General features: G+C 46.3%; 1 protein-coding gene across 2 annotated transcripts in view; it reads left to right on the forward strand.

Annotated features, from left to right (window-relative positions):
* LOC126284329 (ankyrin repeat domain-containing protein 6-like) overlaps positions 1-2289 on the forward strand; it is a 147054-nt gene extending 144765 nt beyond the window's left edge. The window contains exon 4 of one of the 2 annotated variants that reach the window (XM_049983176.1): positions 341-1504. In XM_049983176.1, coding sequence (XP_049839133.1) covers positions 341-929 — 589 coding nt within the window. In that variant the 3' untranslated portion in view covers positions 930-1504. Of the gene's footprint in view, positions 1-340 lie in introns of both variants that reach the window. The other variant, XM_049983175.1, reaches the window with a different exon arrangement.
* Positions 2290-17908: the final 15619 nt, after the last annotated feature.

The following is a 17908-nucleotide window of genomic DNA, read 5'->3' on the forward strand; positions in this document are numbered from 1 at the left end:
CTATAGTTTTAAGGACCTCTACTACAAATAGTAATCCAACCAAGCACATCAATAATAAATTTACTTTCAAAAACTGCAGGATTTGCTGTTGCCTTCAGACACATTACAGCAGGACACGACTGAGTGCCACGTTTGGGTGTATTAAAAAGCGGTTGCAGCACATAGAGGACTATTATACCTTCATAAGTCATCTGTTTCAGTGGTGAAAATTGCAGATTAGTTAGTGGTCATTGGACAGATCTGCTTTTTGGAACTGGTGTAATATCAGGTTCCTCTGCTGTATTCTTAATCAGAAGTATGTATTTGGCGAAAAATGAGACACTTTGTCCTTCTTGCACAGGAGCCTGCCTCAAAAGGAGAAGAACAGCAGGCTGATTAAGGCAGCGAAGGAGGATGCAGTCACCGAGCTGCAGACGCTGCTGGCAGCTGGTGCGGACGTGGGGGCGAGGGATGAGGACGAGCGCAGGTACACTGCCCTGCACTGGGCAGCAGAGAAGGGACATGAGAAGGCAGCGAGGTGCCTGGTGGTGGGTGGAGCAGACGTGGACGCCAGGAGCAGCGGCTGGCAGGAGACGCCTCTGCACAAGGCTGCAGGTAATGGCCACGAGGCTGTGGCGCGGCTTCTGCTGGTGGCAGGGGCGGAGGCTGATGCCAGGAACAAAACGCAGAGCACGCCCTTGCTTGTGGCTGCATATCATGGCCACGTGGCTGTGGTGCGGCTGCTGCTGGCGGCCACTCCTTACCACAACGCCAGAGATCAGTGGGGACGAACGCCGCTGCACAATGCGGCTCTGCGCGAACACGCAGAGGCGGCTTCGGCACTGCTAGATGCTGGGGCCGACCGCTGGGCCAGGAATAACGAGGGGAAAACCCCACTGGACCTCGCCAAGCAGAACAACCACCAGCAGCTGATGGACATGCTAAGGTGAAGGTAGCTGTCTGACAGGCATCCTTGGACTAAAACGAAAAGAATTCCATTCCATGAGTTTTCTTCATTATTAAAATATAGACTGTGATAAATCTAAACCTGAAGTATTCACTGTTTCTGTACTACCATAATGTTGTGCCTCGGCAGACTTTTATGGCCACTTCTGGTGAACGCTTCAATAGATCTATAGTACATAATATTATTCCAATTTCAAATCGTGGCACACGTCTTTGATTTTTGCTGTATTTTTCTGAAATTATAAAAAAGCTGCAAGATTAAACTTCTCTCAAATGTGAAAAACATGTTCGAAGTTTCAATAAGGTCATGAACCTGGGAACAAATCAGACTCAAATTCAAAAATACAGTGTTGAAGAAATTCTCAACTGCAGCAATATACCTGTTACATTATTACTTTACTACAACCAATAATTAGTAAATTAAATGAAATTAAGAATGTTTTACAATAAAACTGTTAAACATTAAAAACCTGTCGAAATAGGAGCTTTTGACAACTAACTCAACGTTCAGTTCTCAAGACAGGTGAAACTGTTAACAGATTAAAGCTACTAGGTTTATTTGCACACATTTGCACCACATGTTTCATCCTAGAACGCTTTCTTTGCACCACTGACAGGGCGTGGCTTAACATTATGTAAAAACTGTTAAGAATATATATAATTTTCTTTACAATAAAACACTCTAACTGAAGAATTAACAATATATTCGAAGTAGGATCAATTTCCTATGCAGTGTTTAAATATGTAGAACACAAATTGTTTGCAAATGCTCCACAGTTCATTCCCTCATCTCTAAAAACAAAACATTAGAAAATGGAACAAACTGCTTACTACATTGGTTCATCTGATTCTAAAATTGATTTTTTGTCTGTAGTTATCTGGAGGGACTCGTGTTTTCCTGGGGACATTATCCAGTAGGATCAACACATCCCTTACTTGTAAGTATGAAAATATCATTGTAACAAAAGTGACAATGAGAAATATCTACGCGGTCATGCTGAAAACTAATGCTTCAGAAATTTTTATGCTGTTTTCTAGATTCGTTGATGTCTTACATGTCATGCATGCTACTCAGCCGACTTTTCCACTCCGCTCACACAAGCTACTGCTCGCTGCAACTAAACTGTAGCATGTGATAAGGCTTGGTGTAGCGAAACTATCTCAGCATACTGAGACACTTTCAGAAAACTGTCCACACGTGGACCATCCTCTCCTGCTCGACAGTGGTATAACACACAAGAGCACTGCATCTCTGCAACTGTCCAATACCTCGACTTCACTGTCTCTGACCATCCTCCATACATTTCCGACTTGGCCCCATCCTGCTTCCATGTGTATCCAGAATTTAAGGAACGCCTTCGAGGACTTCACTTCGACTTTGATATCGATGTAAAAGTGCAGGTTGTGGCGTCGTCAGCAAACATTCTGTAGTGACAGTATCAAGAAACTACCTTCTCGATGTCAGAAATCTGTTCTCCAGAGTGACTATGTTGCAAGGTAAATTTGCATACGTGAAGAGTAAAGATGTGCAGTGGTAATAAAATTTGCTGTATTTAAAAGCTGTAAGAGTTTTCAAATAGAAAAAGAAATGGAGGTATTTTTCCATCATATCCAGTTAAAAGCTAAACCTATAAGATTTAAGCTTCCTTTTTGTGAAAACAAAACACCAGTTACTCCAGCATCTGATCTCAGAAAAGTAGAGAGGATCGTGGTCTGTACCAAGTGAAACTATTGCAGATTTCACAAACTGGTTTAGAGCGATGAAGACCTGTACAAAAACTAACTGAAGTATTCGTCTTCCAGAACTGCACAATGTAAACTGTTGGACTCTTTTAAGTTTGTTGTACACGTCACGTCTAGAGACACTAACTGAAGTAAAAAATAGATGTCTTACTTTTTCTTAGAGACACTGCCCGCAAGTCATATTAAACAGTAAGTATTCCTAATATACATTTCTTTGTACGACTGTTAATGTTTATTTAATTCAGTGAATCTGAGGACAAAGATAAACAGCCACTGTCCATATCGAAGGAGTTACTTGACGGTTAAAAAACGCACTAAAGCCGGTCTCACCATCACTGCTGTTCTCACAGTATGAGAGAGTAATTGTGTTCCTTACTTCATAGTGATTTACCCATCTAGCATCAGAAAAGAACTTGTCTGACGAGTAGCTAGAACACAGTTTTCGACTTTGGCGTACAAAAACACTCAATAAAATGATCCTTACCGGACACTCACGATTATTCCCGTTTAAATAGTCTTCGATCACAATGTTCAAGAAACTACACGTCCGATGATTTTCCTAGTGGTTTAGAGAGCAAATCTCTTCCGCTTACAGCGCTGATGTCTTGCTAGCTGAGTCAAAGTGCGGCACTGAACATTGCTGCTGCCCTCGAATAACCAGGTACTTATTCCGTTTAACCAATTGAAAGCGTTCGGTTAATAAGTATTTGTTAAACGGTTGACCATTGCGCATACAACTGTGATGTTTTATATTGTAATTCTTCTTTTTACGGAGCTATGTCATGACGAGGTATTGAAACATGTCAAGAAACTAGCTCTCGAAAAGACTTTCCACACTGCATTAAGTGTCTGTTACGAATGGTCATTTTCCATATAGATGGAAGTATTTATCAAGTGAAGACAATTTGAGACTTAGGTCAGATTATGGTCTATAAGGAACCTAGAAAAATTTTGAACAGCAGTGTTTGAAGGATTAAATTGTAGATATTATCTGCCTGGGCTCTTTCATGAAGCTCTATTCACGTAGTGTATCTGATGCACTAACTGATAACACAGCATTGTGTACATGCCTATAAATACTTAAAATACTTAGTTCCTAGATAAATCTGATATACTCCTCGCTCAGGGCACTGCCATACCCTTGCACATTCGTGTGCATTGAAAGTTGTTCACATTAGCTGTGCTGCTAAGGTGCTGTCTTAAGGCATTCTGGTTAGTACAAGCTGTTCCTTGGACCATCTGACAACGAGTACAGCTACAACACTTCTGCTATAAATATACAGCGGTATGTTAAGGTGCCAGAAAAGTCGACTTTACGAAAAGTGAAAGTTCAGAGAATTACATCCATTTACATATCTATAAAAAGCGCTGGTGTTATGAACTTGTAAATAGAACAGTGGACAATTAATATTTGATAGCATCTGGTAAATACATCACAATGTTAACAAGGGAACACGAAAACTGTAGTATACATTTTTAATATTAATTATGGAAGGAGGAAAATGAAACTTACTTAAAACGAAAGGTACTTTGCCATAGATGAGCACAAAGAAACCCGTGTGTGTATGTAGCCGTTAAGAGTGGCGTCGGGAAGTAGATGCTATCATATTCGGAACTCACGTGATACCTTCACTACCATGCATTAAATTCCAATACGTGATCTACAAATGAAGTGCTACCAACTACTGGTGGGAATTTAAGGAGATGAGACCTGGATAAACTGAAAGAACCAGAGGTTATACAGAGTTTCAGGGAGAGCATAAGAGAACAATTGACAGGAATAGTGGAAAGAAATACAGTAGAAGAAGAATGGGTAGCTCTGAGGGATGAAGTAGTGAAGGCAGCAGAGGATAAAGTAGGTAAAAAGACGAGAGCTTCTAGAAATCCTTGGGTAACAGAAGAAATATTGAATTTAATTGATGAAAGGAGAATATATAAAAATGCAGTAAATGAAGCAGGCTAAAAGGAATACAAACGTCTCAAAAAGGAGATCGACAGGAAGTGCAAAATGGCTAAGCAGGGATGGCTAGAGGACAAATGTAAGGATGTAGAAGCTTATCTCACTAGGGGTAAGATAGACACTGCCTACAAGAAAATTAGAGAGACCTTTGGAGAGAAGAGAACCACGTGTATGAATATCAAGAGCTCAGATGGCAACCCAGTTCTAAGCAAAGAAGGGAAGGCAGAAAGGTGGAAGGAGTATATAGGTTTATACAAGGGCAATGTACTTAAGGACAATATTATGGAAATGGAAGAGGATGTAGATAAAGACGAAATGGGAGATACGATACTGCGTGAAGAGTTTGACAGAGCACGGACAGACCTGAGTCGAAACAAGGCCCCCGGAGTAGACAACATTCCATTAGAACTACTGACGGCCTTGAGAAAGCCAGTCCTGACAAAACTCTACCAGCTGGTGAGCATGATGTATGAGACAGGCGAAATACCCTCAGACTTCAAGAAGAATATAATAATTCCGATCCCAAAGAAAGTGGGCGCTGACAGATGTGAAAATTACCGAACTATCAGTTTAATAAGTCACAGCTGCAAAATACTAACGCGAATTCTTTACAGACGAATGGAAAAACTTGTAGATGCAGACGTCGGGTAGGATCAGTTTGGATTCCGCAGAAATGTTGGAACACGTGAGGCAATACTGACCTTACGACTTATCTTAGAAGGAGGATTAAGAAAAGGCAAACCTACGTTTCTAGCATTTGTAGACGTGGAGAAAGCTTTTGACAATGTTGACTGGAATATTCCCTTTCGAATTCTAAAGGTGGCAGGGGTAAAATACAGGGAGCGAAAGGCTATTGACAATTTGTACAGAAACCAAATGGCAGTCATAAGAGTCGAGGGCCATGAAAGGGAAGCAGTGGTTGGGAAAGGAGTGAGACAGGGTTGTAGCCTCTCCCCGATGTTATTCAATCTGTATATTGAGCAAGCAGTAAAGGAAAGAAAAGAAAAATTCGGAGTAGGTATTAAAATTCATGAAGAAGTAAAAAGTTTGAGGTTTGCCGATGACATTGTAATTCTGCCAGGGACAGCAATGGACCTGGAAGAGAAGTTGAACGGAACGGACAGCGTCTTGAAAGGAGGATATAAGATGAACATCAACAAAAGCAAAACGAGGATAATGGAATGTAGTCAAATTAAATCGGGTGATGCTGAGAGAATTAGATTAGGAAATGAGACACTTAAAGTAGTAAAGGAGTTTTGCTTTTTAGGAAGTAAAATAACTGATGGTCGAAGTAGAGAGGATATAAAATGTAGACTGGCAATGGCAAGGAAAGCGTTTCTGAAGAAGAGAAATTTGTTACCATCGAATATAGATTTATGTATCAGGAAGTCGTTTCTGAAAGTATTTGTTGGTGTGCAGCCATGTATGGAAGCGAAACATGGACAACAACTAGTTTGGACAAGAAGAGAATAGAAGCTTTCGAAATGTGGTGCTACAGAAGAATACTGAAGATCAGGTGGATAGATCACGTAACTAATGAGGAGGTACTGAATGGCATTGGGGAGAAGAGAAGTTTGTGGCACAACTTGACTAGAAGAAGGGATCGGTTGGTAGGACATGTTTTGAGGCATCAAGGGATCACAAATTTAGCATTGGAGGGCAGCGTGAAAGGTAAAAATCGTAGAGGGAGACCAAGAGATGAATACACTAAGCAGATTCAGAAGGATGTAGGTACTGGGAGATGAAGAGGCTTGCACAGGATAGAGTGGAATGGTGAGCTGCATCAAACCAGTCTCGGGACTGAAGACAACAACAACAACAACACCAACTACTGCCCTGTGTGCTGATCATCTGCTATGGTAGAAAAGGCCTATGAAAATAACAACGTATCATGAAATCTAATTCTAGTGACCTTCATATTTACGCGGTTCGTGTGCAGTAACGCGCACATATCTGATAGTTACAGTGCGACAGCTGCCATGATGATGATCACAGTGGAAATCAGTATATCGCTGTAACAAAGTCTGTAAATTACGTTGTATATTGCCATAGTTATTTTTCTCTTATTTTTCTGCAAGAATAACTCAGGTCATTTGCCGCCATTACCAGAGAATCTGAAGTTCCAAATTTTAAATTTCTTCATTTTGACTATCACTTGCAGCTTCCCTTACTACACGGAAACCATATTTGTTTTAGGCTATGCCTAGAAGAAAAACACTCCCCCCTGCGGGTCAGAGGGTTGGAATAGGCCCGAGGTATTCCTGCCTGTCGTAAGAGGCTACTAAAAGGAGTCCCTCCCCCTCAAGGGGGTAGTTACCGCCTGCGTCCGGAGGCGGACGGTTTCACGACCTATATTTGCGTTCATTTTGGTTTTCACTTTTTCTGGTTTCTTCCTTCCTTTGGTTGGTTCCTTTCTTTGTTCTTCTCCATCTCAGTCTTACTCGCCTCCTCGCCTCCTCGCCTCCGTTTGAGACAGTATGGCCTTTCTTCCTCCCTGTGCGTGCCTTAAGGCCAACCCACTCGTTCGCACGCGTAGCCGGTGACGGGGTAACGCGTAATTCCCCGCCCTGGGTAGACAAGTAAGGCACGCACGTACCCCCTGGTAAAGGCCAGGCCCAGGGAGGGGTGATTGCCTGAGCTGACACCTTCCGACCATGCCGATTGGTCCCTCCGTCCGTTTCTCGGGAGGTGTGACCTGAGGTGTGAACAATCACCTAAGGCGGGAGTGCCCTCTGAGAGGGTCCCCACAAGGAAGGAGCTCGCCATCGGAGACGCTGGCAATCGTGGGGGATTCCTCCGCAATGGATTTCTCTTCTTCTTCTTCTTCTTCTTCTTCTTCTCTCTCGACTTCTGCCCACAAACGGAAACTTGACAAGCCACCAGTGACAAAAGTACTACCGCCTGCCCCCACAGTTCCTCGTAGTTTCTCGGTCTAAGGACGGAAAGGATTTTTCCTCTGTCAACCCTTTCGTTATCCAGAAGGGCGTAGATGCCATAGCCGGATCTGTCAAGTCTTGTACCAGGTTGCGTAATAGTACCTTGTTACTAGAAACTGAGAGCGTCTTTCAGACACAGAAACTGCTTTGGGCCACACTCCTGTACACGTTCCCTGTCTGGGTGGAGGCTAACCGCACTTCGAATTCGTCTCGTGGAGTGGTCTACACTAGATCACTCGACGGATTGACTGACGAGGAGATGGTCTTTCCTCGCTGAGCAGGGCGTGACGGCTGTCCATAGTGTCATGAAAAAGGTCAACAATGACCTTTTACCGACCCGGACACTTTTCTTGACCTTTGAGTGTTCAGCTGCCGTCACACATCAAGGCGGGCTAAGAGGATATTTCTGTTCGCCCCTATGTCCCGACACCTACGCGCTGCTACCAGTGTCAGCGTTTTAATCACACACGCCAGTCTTGTTCCAATGCGGCCACATGTGACTTGTGGCAGGGATGCCCATGAGGGTGACCGTCCACCTCCGTTTCCTCGTTGTGTGAACTGTCACGGTGACCATGCAGCATCCTCCCGCGACTGTCCCGTCTACGAGGAAGAACGCTGTATCCAAGAAATTCGGGTCAAAGAGAGAACCTCCACCTCGGCTGCTCGCAAGCTATTCGCTAGCAGGAAGCCCACGTTGCTCCCAGCTGGGAAGTACAGTACTGTCCTCGCCTCTCCTCGGACTACCAGGGAGGTTGCAACGCAGACATGCGATCGGACCTTCAGCACTACGGTCGTCCGTTCGGCCAGTGCTAAGATCGCCCGGTCGACGTCTCGTCTTCCTCCCGTCGCCCCTCCGACACAAGCACATTTATCAGCTTCTGCCAGGACGAAGACCCAGAAGTCAGAAGCATGGGCCTTCAAGAAAGAACGGTCTCGTGCAGACCTTCCACAAAACGGCCTTCCAAAAAGGCTCATAGGAAGCATAGTTCTCCTTCCCCGCCACGGCGCATTTCTCCCCCTGTCCCCCCAGCGGTTGCCGCCCCAGGCTGTCATCCGTTTCGCCTGGCCGCACCGCTGGTAGCCGAACATCTGACCGTTCACCAGCGAGGGAACCTCCCCCTCCCGGCCATCTTCAAAAGATGGCCGATGAACCTATAGAACAAGTGGACGATGACTGTCCGCCTCTTGCTAGCGGCGGCAGTGCTCGCTCGAAGCCGGGCCCTCAGCGGCGTTCTACACTCCCGGAAATTGAAATAAGAAAACCGTGAATTCATTGTCCCAGGAAGGGGAAACTTTATTTACACATTCCTGGGGTCAGATACATCACATGATCACACTTACAGAACCACAGGCACATAGACACAGGCAACAGAGCATGCACAATGTCGGCACTAGTACAGTCTATATCCACCTTTCGCAGCAATGCAGGATGCTATTCTCCCATGGAGACGATCGTAGAGATGCTGGATGTAGTCCTGTGGAACGGCTTGCCATGCCATTTCCACCTGGCGCCTCAGTTGGACCAGCGTACGTGCTGGACGCGCAGACCGCGTGAGACGACGCTTCATCCAGTCCCAAACATGCTCAATGGGGGACAGATCCGGAGATCTTGCTGGCCAGGGTAGTTGACTTACACCTTCTAGAGCACGTTGGGTGGCACGGGATACATGCGGATGTGCATTGTCCTGTTGGAACAGAAAGTTCCCTTACCAGTCTAGGAATGGTAGAACGATGGGTTTGATGACGGTTTGGATGTACCGTGCACTATTCAGTGTCCCCTCGACGATCACCAGAGGTGTACGGCCAGTGTAGGAGATCGCTCCCCACACCATGATGCCGGGTGTTGGCCTGTGTGCCTCGGTCGTATGCAGTCCTGATTGTGGAGCTCACCTGCACGGAGCCAAACACGCATACGACCATCATTGGCACCAAGGCAGAAGCGACTCTCATCGCTGAAGACGACACGTCTCCATTCGTCCCTCCATTCACGCCTGTCGCGACACCACTGGAGGCGGGCTGCACGATGTTGGGGCGTGAGCGGAAGACGGCCTAACGGTGTGCGGGACCGTAGCCCAGCTTCATGGAAACGGTTGCGAATGGTCCTCGTCGATACCCCAGGAGCAACAGTGTCCCTAATTTGCTGGGAAGTGGCGGTGCGGTCCCCTACGGCACTGCGTAGGATCCTACGGTCTTGTCGTGCATCCGTGCGTCGCTGCGGTCCGGTCCCAAGTCGACGGGCACGTGCACCTTCCGCCGACCACTGGCGACAACATCGATGTACTGTGGAGACCTCACGCCCCACGTGTTGAGCAATTCGGCTGACACTGACGGCGGCGGTGCACAAATGCTGCGCAGCTAGCGCCATTCGACGGCCAACACCGCGGTTCCTGGTGTGTCCGCTGTGCCGTGCGTGTGATCATTGCTTGTACAGCCCTCTCGCAGTGTCCGGAGCAAGTATGGTGGGTCTGACACACCGGTGGCAATGTGTTCTATTTTCCATTTCCAAGAGTGTAGATGTCTGGAAACAAATACATGTACAGATACAAGTGATTCTGTCCTATGGAGCCATCTTTCTGTAAACAGTACAAGAGCTGTTCAATGTTGTCACCACTCATTCTTCCATATCCCGTAGCCTTCATTGTCAAAGAATGACGAACTCGTGACAACAGACCTGTCTACTTCTGTCCTTGGTCACGTGCTTCGGAAACAGGTTTTGTCGACAGTTGTGGAAGCCGCGTACGTATTCAAAGGAAACCAGAAACATAGGATATTAAGGATAGGTGGGAAAGCTGCTACTGGTACATCCAAAACAGTCTACCCCAATCATCGAACGTCTGTGTAACACACGGCAGTACGGTTGTCAATCTGCGAGTGTAAAGTTATCAATAACATGTAATTCGTCGACTAGAAATTGGTGGTAATCACTATGTGTTAATTCACCCACAATTCATGCCAACGTAATGATAGGAGACGAACCTGATGCCTTGCTTCAATGGTAGCTACTGGAAATCCATTTGCCCACTAGTGTAACCCACTGGGTTTGGAGTATGAGAACCTGCACTCGCTGTAAGTCATACAGGAAGAGTAGCAGAACTGATTGCGCGAGAGAATAGCTTACGTCTCCAGCAACCAGAGGTTTTCGCACACATGTTTCAGCATCGCCTTCTACGTGCTGCAGCACTCGCCCTTCCATGCCGGGCCTGGCAACCGTGTGAGGCATGACGCGACACCTTGAGCAAGTTGTAGATGATCCCGCACCTGCAAGTCGTAGGAACAAACGGTTAATATTTTTTTTTTGAGATGCAATGTGTCGGTGAGAACCTCGTCGGGCGAAGATGTCACACTCGTTTCGGTAAGTCCCGTCGAGAAGTCTCGTTGTCTGAACCACAGCAGGAGACTCGTGCTGAAGTGATGAGGTGATGCTGCTCCCTTGGCAGACCTGCCAAGTCCCCCGCGATACTGACTTTCTCCAACTGTTTATAATTATATTTAGAAAAGTATGAAGTTAGTGAGGTAGTTTTGATAGAAATGGAGAGTTATTGAGAAATATTGCTTACATGAACTATACAGATGCAACGATATTTACTGTCCTGTATGTGCAGCCACAACGGAGATGTACCTGTGAAGAGGCCAGATTATCTCTTGATCCCTGAAGGAGCAGCAGCCTTCCCGGTAATTGGAGACAAAACTATCTGCATGGTTTACTGATATGGCGTTGGATCTCTATTCGATCATACTGTGCTGGTACTGCCAACGGCCACAAGCAAAGGGAAGCTACAGATGACACTTTTTTTCCAAAAAGAAAGGAAGGAGAGAGAGAGAGAGAGAGAGAGAGAGAGAGAGAGAGAGAGAGAGAGAGAGAGAGAGAGAGGGAGAGAAGGAAGAAACGTTATGCTTCGAAGTTCCGTCGACAGTGAGGTTAGCAGAGGCCGAGCGCCAGCTCGGAGTGTTTCAGGGATGGGGGAGGAAGTCAGCCGTGGTCTTTCGAAGGAACCACGTCGGTAGTTGACTGGAACGACCGAGGGAAATCACGGAAAATCTAAATCGGGATGGCCTTATGCAGACCGTAACCGTCGACATCCAGAATGTGAGCCCAATGTGCCAGTCACTTAAACATCTCACGCAGTATTTGTTCTTGTTTTCGCAAGGACATGCTGCCGTAATGTACAGTTCAACGATGATGGCATCAGGGCTAGAAAATATTTCAGATGTAAAAAGCCCTCAGTTTGGATCATTGGATGTTACACTACTGGCCATTAAAATTGCTACACCATGAAGAAATGCAGATGATGAATGGGTATTCATTGGAAATATACATTATACTTGAACTGACATGTGATTACATTTTCACGCAATTTGGGTGCATAGATCCTGAGACATCAGTACCCAGAACAACCACCTCTGGCCGTAATAACGGCCTTGATACGCATGGGCATTGAGTCCAACAGAACTCGGATGGCGTGTACAGCTACAGCTGCTGATGCAGCTTCAACACGATACCACAGTTCATCACGAATAGTGACTGGCGTATTTTGACGAGCTATTTAAGAGATCTAGAGAATGTGCTGGCCAAGGCAGCAGGCGAACATTTTCTGTATCCAGAAACGACCGTACACGACCTGCAATATGCGGCTATGCATTATCCTGCTGAAATGTAGGGTTTCGCAGGGATCGAATGAAGGGTAGAGCCACGGGTCGTAACACATCTGAAATGTAACATCCACGGCTCAAAGTGAAGTCAATGCGAACAAGAGGTGACCGAGAGGTGTAACCAATGGCACCCCATACCATCACGCCTGGTGAAACGGCAGTATGGCGATGACGAATACACACTTCCAATGTGCGTACACCCCGATGTCGCCAAACACGGATGCGACCGTCATGATGCTTTACACAGAACCTGGATTCATGAGAAAAAAAGTGCACCCAGGTTCGTGGTCGAGTACGCCATCGCATGCGCTCCTGTCTGTGATGCAACGTCAGGGTAACCGCAGCCATGGTCTCCGCGCCTATAATCTATCCTGCTGAAAACGTCGTCGAACTGTTCGTGCAGATGGTTGTCTTGCAAACGTCCCTGTCTGTTGACTCGGGGATCGAGAGGTGACTGCACGATCCGTTACAGACATGCGCATAAGATGCCTATCATGTTGACTGCTAGTGATACGAGGACACTGAGATCCAGCACGGCGTTCCGTATTACACTCCTGAACCCACCGACTCCATATTCTACGAACAGTCATTGGATGTCGTCAAACGCGAGCAGCAATGTCGCGATACGATTAACCGCAATCGGGATAGGCTACAATCCGACCTTTATCAAAGTCGGAAACGTGATGGTGCGCATTTCTCCTCCTTACACGAGGCATCAAAACAATGTTTCACCAAGCAACGCCAGCCAACTGCTGTTTGTGTATTAGAAATCGGTTGGAAACTTTCCTGATGTCAGTACGTTGTACGTGTCGCCACGGGCGTCAACCTTGTGTGAATGCTCTGAAAAGCCATTCATTTGCATATCACAGCATCTTCTTCCTGTCGGTTAAATTTTGCGTCCGTAGCACGTCATCTTCGTGGTGTAGCAGTTTTAATGGCCAGTAGTGTAGATCCTTTACATTGGCAGAGGTTCCGGAAAATTTAAATAGGGTAATGTAACAGCGTGAAGAACAGGAGTTTTAATGATGCCATAATAAGGTTATCAAAACAAAATCGGATAGGGATAAGGCAGGAGGTACAGCGAACAAGAAACTGGGAATGCCTACACACTGTTAGATACAGTGTAATGAAAGCATTGTTGTAGCGAAGAGAGACACAAAGCCAGCAGGTACTACATTAGTACGACTTTAAACGCCAACCATATCCGCAGATGAAGAAGTGATTGACAGGAAATATGACGAGATAAAGAATTATTCCAATACATAAAAGAGATAAAAATTTAGCTATAATGGGTGGCTTGGATTCAGTAGTAAGGAGAACAACAGAAACAAGAATAGTAGTAGGGAGGAAATAATGAAAGGGAAACCCACCTGCTAGAATAATGTAATCATTGCCAACACCTAGTTCAAGAATCGTGTAGCAAGACTATTTGGAAGAGGCCTGAGAGCGCTAGCGGACTCAATGGTTGTGTCATCGAAGTCAAATTTAGCAGCTGTGTCGAACTCGATCAACAAGATGTTGTGTTCCCATCCCAAACACTCAGAAATTCCAAATTGTGTGTAACAGAGGTTCCTTATCAACTAAGGGGCTCTCTGGAGAGTGTCACCACTTCAAAAGTGTGATGTGACAACAGTAAACAAAACACTGCAGGAGGCGCCCATTGTCTTTGAGGCAACCCATGACCTATCTGATGCACGCCTGGGAATTTTCCTCGCGTCGCAAACAAAAGAGTATGATTGCTGATTAGCCACACCCTGCACGCGCGGTGAAATTTATTCTTTTGAAAGGTTTCTTGGTCCTAATTTTTTGCGCTTACTAAATGAGACCGAAAAGGCTGAATGAGGCGCAGTTTTAAAGCCAATGAACATCTAGCAAAAAAAGAAGTAATTATGTCATGAAATGAGGAAATAGTTAAGTCGATTAAATTTCAGTACCAGTCTTTAAAGATCGTATGATTCCTACAAGTAACAGGAAGAGACGAGAAAAAGAGTAACAAGGAAATATTTGGAGATAATAAGACTCAAACTGGGGATCCCTCAATGAGAAGCGACCGTATTTTACAAACAAAACCTAGTTATCACTTCTGCCACCAACAGCCAGAAGATAATCAGAGATGTGAAGCATGTGGTTTCATCAGAAACAGTCGGAGGAGGGCCAGTTGCCATGTTTGAGTAGAATGTATGTAAAGATCACTTCTGAGTAACGAAAGCAGTATGCAAAATAGTTTTATTTATGTAATAAAACGTAATATTTACGTAATAATTTAAAATTATCTGTGATATAAATTGTAGCGATGTCTAAATATTGTCAGCGGTCTATGAAAATGCTTCGTGTCCTTGAGCACACCTTTTCAAGAATTTTACACCCATTTAGTGTTTGCGTCGTCTCCACTAAAATAGTTCCCAAACAAACTTTTCTTGGACTTCATTATGAATACTTTTCAGTGGGACATTTAAAGTCAAGTGGCAGGTACTCAAACGCTGGCGGCAGACGATGCATTAAATGACAAAGCCAGCTGGAGAGACGGAGATTGCAATTTTTCCAAAAAACTATTGAGCATGTTAGGTGTAAGAGACATTTTGAGATGTCGAGGTTCCCCACATGGGAGAATGTCGCGGCGAGCTGCGACAAATCAATCACAAGAATGATGGATCTCGTCTCCCCCTCTCCGCCACTCACCCAGCTGCAATGAAAATGTAAAAGAGATGTCCAGATAACTGAAACGGGATTCTTTGTTAGAAAGGGTATGCTGTTTTCTCGCAGCCTGGTTAAATCTCCGGAGCCTGTATAGACTGTAGGCAGTGGAACTGCTTCGTTGTCTCCATCGCGCGTGTACCACAGAACGCGAGACAGCATGGGCCGCGTACCGAGTTGTGCAGACAGCCGTTCCTCCCTCGATCGGTACGCGAGATGAGCAGGACGGGACCAGTGACACAGAGCTGCCTCCATCACCAACCAGGAGTATGCAGGATGTCCCATACTGCTAGAGCAAAACAAACGGGAAATAAAAATGATCCGGCCGTGCCTGTGACCACTGAACCACTGCGCCGCAAGAACAAGATGGTACAGTGCTTCAGGTGTCAGGGCCTGAATCACATTGCAGCACCCTGCACCATGGCAGGAAGTGCGCTGAGGCCCATGACACAAGGACATGCACACTAAAACACACACATCCACAAACAAGGTGCGCGCTGTGTGGCAAAAACCACACATGGGTTACAAAGGTCCACAAAAGACACATCAGGCAAAGGGCGCCAAGGCCGACCCCCCCCCCCCCCCCCCCACACACACACACACACACGCCAACAAAACACCGCCAACCCACCAAGCCACACAGGGAAACAAAACACAACACACATGGACAAGACCTGGCTAAAACCCAGACCAGACACACCAAGGGCAATATATGTGGGAGTGGTTTCTCCTTCGAGAAGCCATGGAAACGTAGCCCCATCTTCACATCATCAGACACAGTCACAAGAACAGCACCGGGAAACACACAGAAACAATGACCTGGTCCTCCATGACAGAGTAAGCTCTAGGGAACCCCACACACAGCCCACACCCTCAGATCAGGCATTATGGTGCAGACGATCAACCTCGTCGTGGAAATGAAGGAATTCAGGGCAGCCCAGAGGCAGAACATATAGATCCTCGTTGCCCTTCAGGCACCAGTCCAGCAGTTGCTCCCCTCTGCAACTTCCTCAGTAGTTTCAAAACCCCATCATGGATAGACGACCAAACATCCGAGGCCTGACAATGTGCGTCTTTTAATGCAGACGGCATTGTTAATCAAGAGGTCGAGTTCAGAGAACTCATGAAGGAGTTCTCCATCGACATATGCATGATGGGGAAAATCCACCTTAAACTGGGAATAAAAGCGACAGTTCCCAACTACGTTAGCTACCGTAAAGACAGGCCAACCCAAGGTGGAGGAGTGGCCATATACAAAACAAGAGGGAGGTATTCTTACCTGCTACCAACAAAATCGAAGCAGTGGCGGTGGAAGTAACCGCCGCCACGGACCCCTAACAATTGTTGCAATTTACCGACGCCCACAGGACCAGATAATGCGGGAGACATAGCTGCTCTAGGGAAAATTGAAGGCAAACTCATAATAGGGGGCGACTTCAATGTCAAACACCCTGATTGGAATCCTAGAGTAACTTCCAGAGCAGGCGCCAAAGTGCACCCACCACTTCCGAACATGGGGTCCAGTCGAGCTCACACATGTTCCAAAAAATGGAGGCAGGCCCGATGTGTTAGGCATAGCTCTTAAAAAGAACGCAGTGTTTGTGGCCACAAGGACAAACAATAGTACCCAGTGATTCTAGAGGTCGATGTGGGAGAATGGGTGGCACAATCACGGTACCAGACGTCTTACAAACGTGCAGACTGGGAGCGACACAAAGGATCTGTCGGCTCTGATATCGCTCGCCCCCCTTCCTCGGGCATGGGTGTGTGTGTGTTTGTACTTAGGATAATTTGGGTTAAGTAATGTGTAAGCTTAGGGACTGATGATCTTAGCAGTTGTCCCATAAGATTTCACACACATTTTCACACAGATATCGCTCGCGCTCCGCCACCTACTGTCAAAACAGTACAACAATCGCTACAAGACTTAACAGGCACCATCTTGCAGGCACTGGAAGAGGCCACCTGTCCACAGAGGGATGGCCCACAGCCGCAAAAACAGCTCCCGGAACACCTGCTACCTCAAATTCGAAAAAAGAATAGATTGGCAAAACAGTGGAAGATCACCAGAAATCAGGCCACCAGGAGGCTCCTCAATCGTCTACAGAGAGAACTGAAGGTAGCGCTCAGTGAGCACAGAAACCACCAGTGGCAAAACCGCCTCACAGCTCGCAAAGTAGACGATCATACACTATGACAAGCAAGCAAACAGTTCACAAAAAGACGCGGTAGGATGCCACCACTACACGGCGAGTGGGGTCTAGTCTACAGCCATAGTGAGAAGGCCAACGCCCTCGCCGACTCCTTCGAGAAGCAGTTTCAAGCGGCAGAACCCTAGGATGAAGAGCATGAACAGGTAGTCAGTCGTCAACTGGCTGTCTTCCTCAATGCTGAGGAGGATCCAGAGGACAGACCCACACTTTTCGCCTCTGAGGACGTGGCAACAGTAATTACGTCCTTTTCCACAAAGAAGGCGCCAGGACACGACAGTGTCACCAATCAGTTAGTCAAAAATCTCCCACCCACGGCGATCACGGACCTCGCGAACGCCGTCATCGAGATTACCTGATCCGTCGAGTTCCAGCTTGCAGGGAGTGGTCGCGATACACAAACCAAAGAAAGGCCATCTATTCCCCCCATCAGCACTACATGCCGATTAGCCTCTTGCCAACTCTCAGCAAGATCTGTGAGAGCCTCCTGTTAAGACCCATACAGGAACGTATTACCAGAGAGCAACTTTTGCCGGATTTCCAATTCGGATTCCGGCAGAACCACTCTGCCCCACAACAGATCATGAGAGTGGTCGAAGCAGCCACAGAGGGCTTCAACCACAGAGGCTACTGCGGGATAGTGCTACTAGACGTAGCCAAAGTCTTTGACTCAGAATTTCATAAAGGACGACTCTACAAGTTGTACACACAAGGGTTTGCTGGGAGCATAGTAAGCTGATCAAAAACTATCTCATGAATAGAACTTTCTC

The sequence above is a fragment of the Schistocerca gregaria genome, chromosome 8 (assembly GCF_023897955.1).
Source record: "Schistocerca gregaria isolate iqSchGreg1 chromosome 8, iqSchGreg1.2, whole genome shotgun sequence".
Classification (NCBI taxonomy): domain Eukaryota; kingdom Metazoa; phylum Arthropoda; class Insecta; order Orthoptera; family Acrididae; genus Schistocerca; species Schistocerca gregaria.